Source organism: Oncorhynchus clarkii, chromosome 33 (assembly GCF_045791955.1).
Source record: "Oncorhynchus clarkii lewisi isolate Uvic-CL-2024 chromosome 33, UVic_Ocla_1.0, whole genome shotgun sequence".
NCBI classification, from domain to species: domain Eukaryota; kingdom Metazoa; phylum Chordata; class Actinopteri; order Salmoniformes; family Salmonidae; genus Oncorhynchus; species Oncorhynchus clarkii.
The window spans coordinates 29841637-29847652 of NC_092179.1; the positions used below are offsets into that span (position 1 = coordinate 29841637).

At 42.7% G+C, this 6016-nt stretch overlaps 1 protein-coding gene across 2 annotated transcripts; it reads right to left on the bottom strand.

Annotated features, from left to right (window-relative positions):
* Positions 1-1893: 1893 nt before the first annotated feature.
* Positions 1894-5374, bottom strand: LOC139393061 (THAP domain-containing protein 5-like). Of its 2 annotated transcripts, none has more exons than XM_071141399.1 (3): positions 5220-5374; positions 4652-4838; positions 1894-3674 (listed from the first exon to the last, which is right to left on the bottom strand). In XM_071141399.1, the coding sequence occupies exons 1-3, from the start codon at positions 5300-5302 to the stop codon at positions 2847-2849; spliced, it is 1098 nt and encodes a 365-aa protein (XP_070997500.1). In that variant the 5' UTR covers positions 5303-5374; the 3' UTR covers positions 1894-2846. The 2 variants fall into 2 exon arrangements, with proteins under 2 accessions (XP_070997500.1, XP_070997501.1); XM_071141400.1 differs by having other exon boundaries at positions 1899-3674; positions 5215-5358.
* Between the last annotated feature and the right edge of the window lie 642 nt (positions 5375-6016).

The following is a 6016-nucleotide window of genomic DNA, read 5'->3' on the forward strand; positions in this document are numbered from 1 at the left end:
TAAAAACAACCAATAAAAAAATAGCTTTCTTAATCAACCAGAACATCAACAGTTACATGTGTCTGCTAATCAAAGTTAGCTGTCTAAGTTAATCATCCTGCTGTCTGAAATACCCCGCTGGGTTGGTGCAGTGCAGACATAACGCCTGCCCGATGGCAGTTTGCATTCTGCATAGGATCTAGGATACAAACAGGATGAGACTATCACTTGGCAACAGACAGAGCTGCAGTCAGATGACCAGGAGAGAGCCTAAAGGCAGAAGAGTGAGGAGCAACATCAGATTGCCATTTTGAGGGCCATGTTCTAATGTAATATAAAGTTCATTAGATGTGTTGCGAACACAAAGGTACTGCATTGAAACACACAAGCACAGCAATTAACATCTGGAATTGAATAAATGTTGTTTTCCTATGACCGACATGATTGGTTGTTGTGTGTGTCCTTGTATTTGTGCTGCTGCTACATTCTATTGGACAGACACAGAACAAGGGCGTGGGCCAATCATCTAGAGCCAAAGACAGGACCTATAGGCCAATCTTTACATTATCAAAGTCAACCTATATGATTTTAAATTGTCAGTGAAGTCCCCAGCTTCTTCATTACTGCTCAAAAGTTCTTCTCGGATATCAATAAAATTGCTGTGAAGTTGACTTTGTAGCATTGCAGACTAGTAATCAATCAGTCATCTCAGTGTACATGCTGTTCTTTTTACCCGAGATCAATAAACTGGGAAAGTGACAATGTCGTGTGTCTTCAGAGTGGCTCTGTGAGGCGTGTGACGTTTCTCTTATAGATCTCAGGTCCAAATTACAGCGTGTCGTCTCCACTGTGATTAGAGCTCCCTTCATCTCACAATAGTCTACAAGCAGCCCTTCCTACAGGCAGCCCTTCCTACAAGCAGCCCTTCCTACAAGCAGCCCTTCCTACAAGCAGCCCTTCCTACAAGCAGCCCTTCCTACAGGCAGCCCTTCCTATAGGCAGCCCTTCCTACAAGCAGCCCTTCCTACAGGCAGCCCTTCCTACAAGCAGCCCTTCCTACAGGCAGCCCTTCCTACAGGCAGCCCTTCCTACAGGCAGCCCTTCCTACAAGCAGCCCTTCCTACAAGCCTTCCTACAGGCAGCCCTTCCTACAAGCAGCCCTTCCTACAAGCAGCCCTTCCTACAAGCAGCCCTTCCTACAAGCAGCCCTTCCTACAGGCAGCCCATCTGTTCTATTCTGCTTTATGTATCTGCTATATCTCTCTACTGTTGCTCCTATGGAATGCTAGTCGTTGCTCACATTATGTTTCACTACAAGTGAAATGAAACGGTCAGTTCTGGTTCGAGGTTACGCCACGTTCATAACAACTGTGAACTCGGAAATCTCAGACTTCAGTGCGTTCAAAACATCTGTGAATTCGGATTAAAACGAGCTCCGAGCTCTGGGAAAAATAGTTTTGAACGGTCGTTCAACTCGGAATTCCAAGTCGGGAACTCAGGCCTCTGAAGCCCGGGAACTCAGGCCTCTGAAGCCCGGGAACTCAGGCCTCTGAAGTCCGGGAACTCAGGCCTCTGAAGCCCGGGAACTCAGGCCTCTGAAGCCCGGGAACTCAGACCTCTGAAGCCCGGGAACTCAGACCTCTGAAGCCCGGGAACTCCATAAAATATAAGGTCAAATCATTATGTCAGCGATCCACAGGTAAGAAGGTCGGAGCTCCAGAAAGAGTCGGAGCTAGACCCCCCCAGCTGCATAAAGCTCCAACATGAAGATCACTGACGTCATGATTTGACACCCCCCCCCCCCCCCCCCCTCTTGAAAGCACCAGTTTCTTCATGACACGTGTGATGTCATTGCATTGATAAAAGGGTTGCAGGTAATGTAAGCCATTTCCATCAAGAAAGAGGACCGCAGTGTTGCATTTTCAGTGATGAGAAATCAGTTGACCATTTAATTTCTTTATGGAAAGAAGTAGAGGACGCCCAACCAATGGGAGTCAAGGAGCAACCAGTTACATCATCAAAAAGGATGCAAAGCTTGTTTAACATTCAAATATATGATTTTATTTGAGAAAGTATTAAAAGCTTGACGTTTCGGCCTTCAATGGTCTTCACCAGAACCGGTTCATTTATCAGAACCTGTCTATTTAAGGAAATTGACGAAGGCCCGAAACGTCAAGCTTTTAATAGTTGCTTGAATAAAAAATATATTTTGAATAGTGAGCAAGCGTTGCACCTTTTCCTATTCAACCATTTAATTAGAACCAAGAAGATGCACCTAAAACGGTGTAGTCGTCTCAGTCACTCGGATACTTACGTACCGCAGGCTGCTTGTTATTATCCAAATAAATATAAAACATTAGTGAAAAACACCTTTGCATACATTAATAACCAGTAAGGATCCGTATGACCGAACAGTAGATTTGATATGATATACGAATACTATACCATTGAATAAAACAAGCAGCCATCTGTAGCACAAGAATAGGGAATATCACGTCCCTTAAAACGCTCCAAATTACACCACTAATATTGACAATATGTCAGTCAGTGATGTCGAAACATGAAACAGTAGTGCATCGTGCCAGGGCCTGTCCTAAAGACACAGTGCCACCTAGCGGAGACAAACGGAAGAGCTAGAACGAGCTGGAGAACAGATTGTAGCCTTGGCCAACGCTCTTTGAGAAGGGCCTCACTACTAGTAAGTAATATAACTCTGGTGAAACATGTAAACAGATAATAAATAAGTACAAATGATTGAGACTGTAATAACCCTGTAATAACCCTGTAATAACCCTGTAATAACTAGACAAAATACATCTCATTAGAAAGACCGTTGTTAATGGAAACAAAGCACTAAGGTTAAGACATCAGAGCAACGCAGAAGTAATATAGTCCTCTAGTAATTTCTGCTTTTCTTTTAAAACAACGTTGCTCTTCTTCAGATGTGCCATCTCGCTCTCAAGCGATCGTATTTTAGCCATGGTGCTTTCCTCTCTCCTATCCAGCTCCATGATCTTGGTGTGGAGGCTGGCTGTCTTCCTCCACAGCTGTTCCTGGTCCGTGTCCTGTTTGGAGTAGGAGTGCTCGTACACAGAGATGTGTCCCCCCTCCCCGGGGCCCTCCTCCCGGTCTCCCACCCACTCCTCCCTCCGCAGCTCCAGAGGGAAGATCCTAAACGTCTGACCGAGGGCCACGTGGAGGGCGTCCACCGTGGCTTCACATTCAGAGAAACGGCCGACAGGGACGACGGATTCACAGCAGAGCACAGTCACAGTGGAGTCCAGTGTATCCAGCTGCTGCAGTGTCTGTGTCTCACCGGACAGGTTCAAGCATGAGGCTGTCAGTATCCCACCACTGTCTCCAGATAGTTCTCTGTTCACCTCACACACTGCAGCCTGGGTCTCTGAGAGCATCACCTCCCCCAGGACCATTTCACTAGGAGTAGAGGCCTCTGTGTCTGAAACAAGCGGTCTTTCATATAACAGTGTAGTGACCGTAGATTCACTGGCATCCTCAGGGTTAAGGACAGGAGTAACACTCACCACGACTGGTTCCACTCTGACTGACCTTTTCAGAATCAGAGGTGTATTCTTGCCAGGAGGGGAGGGGGAGCGGATGAGTTCAATGTTGGCGTTGCATATCCTGGTTTTGGGCTTGGTGGTGTTCTTACTGGTGGAAACGGTTTTATCTGCATCCTGGGGGGAAAGAGTGATGATTAAACACAAACAGAAATCATGCTGTCATAATATAGCCATGTATAGTGCTGTAATTGATGTATTTTTATTTGGGGGGATTTGTGTGTTATTTTGTATTATTAGGTTACTGCATTGTTGGATCTAGAAATGAAAGCGTTTCACTGTAAAATATGTTGTACGACCGATACAATGTGATGTTGCACTTTAATCAATTCCAGGGATGGTTCAATTCAAAATCAAGGCAGTCAACTTAAAAAACTATTCAAAATCAAGGCAGTCAACTTAAAAAACAATTCAAAATCAAGGCAGTCAACTTAAAAAACAATTCAAAATCATGGCAGTCAACTTAAAAAACAATTCAAAATCAAGGCAGTCAACTTAAAAAACTATTCAAAATCAAGGCAGTCAACTTAAAAAACAATTCAAAATCAAGGCAGTCAACTTAAAAAACAATTCAAAATCAAGGCAGTCAACTTAAAAAACTATTCAAAATCAAGGCAGTCAACTTAAAAAACAATTCAAAATCATGGCAGTCAACTTAAAAAACAATTCAAAATCAAGGCAGTCAACTTAAAAAACTATTCAAAATCAAGGCAGTCAACTTAAAAAACAATTCAAAATCAAGGCAGTCAACTTAAAAAACAATTCCAAATGTGAAAAAACAGCATCTATTTTCAATGACTTCTCAGTAAACTGAGGAGTAGAAGTTATTCATTTCAAAACTTTTTTTTCCATTGTTGAATTTTAAATGAAAATAAATTCCTGAATCGACTGGCTTCACATTGAATTGACCCCAGCCCCGATGAATCCCAAAGAAAATATCCCCACACAATGCTTTGTACACTGAAATGACGATCAGCGTAAAATGCATGATCAAACTAATGTGAAACTCTAATAGCTGTCACTATTCTGGAAATGTGCATTAAGACTTCTGATAATTTTGTTGGGTGTCACAGAAGGGGTGTCTGTCTACTTACATCGTGTGTGTGAGGGAAGATGGTAGGGAAGGCCGTGTGTTTCAGGTACCGGATCCCCCATCGCAGGTCAAAGCAGTCCTCAGTGAAATGTTCACTACACAGGTACTGGTGTCTGCTGGGGGTCCACTCCTCTCGCTTCATGTTGTCTACCCATATCTGCAGCCTGACCTCATCTTGCAAAGGGAACCTGTGTGAGGAGACAATACAAACATGTTGTTAAGACAGCTACATTTGTTGACATGCCCTATTTCGATTTGTCAGCCCCATCCAAATGATCAAGATTACATACAAAGCATTGCTTCTGTAACGTTACTAGTGTTTCAGCCTAGGCTGAAGACCAAGAAACACAATAACAACAAATGCAGCACCAGTCATTCGTCAATTGTTATACACAAAGGTAAACAAAGGAGGCTTTGTGTTTTTCTATGACAGCTAACTATTTGTTCTGAGGGCACTGCTGGATACACAACGCTAGCCAGCAACCAATATGAGCATGCTCGTTAAGCTAGCTAGAAGTAGGACTGTATCTGCACATAGAAACGTGATGGGAAAATAATAGATACCGTACGGGTAAAAGCTTATTCTCTTGTTTTCTTTAGCGGGTGTTCCTCCACGATTTTTGCAAAGTTTTACAGCACAGTAACGGGGCATATTTCACCTGAAAATACATTAAACGTCTGTACGCGGAAGTATTTCGGTCTTCCTCTACTGTATGGCTGCGGCAGAGAAGAGAGTTGCTGCGGCACGTAAGTTGTGGCTTAGTGTCCAAATGACACTGCCCTCTAGCGCTTGGCGGTGGAACTGCCATTCTGCATTTAGATGTTACAGTTTTTTTACAATCACTTTAGCACTAATTTCGGAACCTTGATGTCATTTTTCAAAACTCTATACACAAAACTCATAACCAATGATCAAAATGCAAACTTTTCAAAACTCTAACACTTTTTCCAATTGCTTGGATACAGTACACATAAAGCTAAGAGCATTTGTTCATTTAACTAAAATGACCTGTTCAAAGTGACACAACTTAACATCAAAGTATTACCATTTCAAAATGCAATTCACACATTACATCTGAGATGACTGTCTATTCACACATTACATCTGAGATGACTGTCTATTCACACATTACATCTGAGATGACTGTCTATTCACACATTACATCTGAGATGACTGTCTATTCACACATTACATCTGAGATGACTGTCTATTCACACATTACATCTGAGATGACTGTCTATTCACACATTACATCTGAGATGACTGTCTATTCACACATTACATCTGAGATGACTGTCTATTCACACATTACATCTGAGATGACTGTCTATTCACACATTACATCTGAGATGACTGTCTATTCAC

What these genes read in the sequence shown, in the direction of transcription:
- LOC139393061 (XM_071141399.1), bottom strand. Translation starts at nt 5,302, where the DNA reads ATGCCCCGTTACTGTGCTGTAAAACTTTGCAAAAATCGTGGAGGAACA. An exon ending in AAGAGAATAAGCTTTTACCC is followed by an intron (nt 4,839 to 5,219) that starts GTACGGTATCTA and finishes CTCCTCACACAG; the next exon opens with GTTCCCTTTGCAAGATGAGG. An exon ending in TCTTCCCTCACACACACGAT is followed by an intron (nt 3,675 to 4,651) that starts GTAAGTAGACAG and finishes CTTTCCCCCCAG; the next exon opens with GATGCAGATAAAACCGTTTC.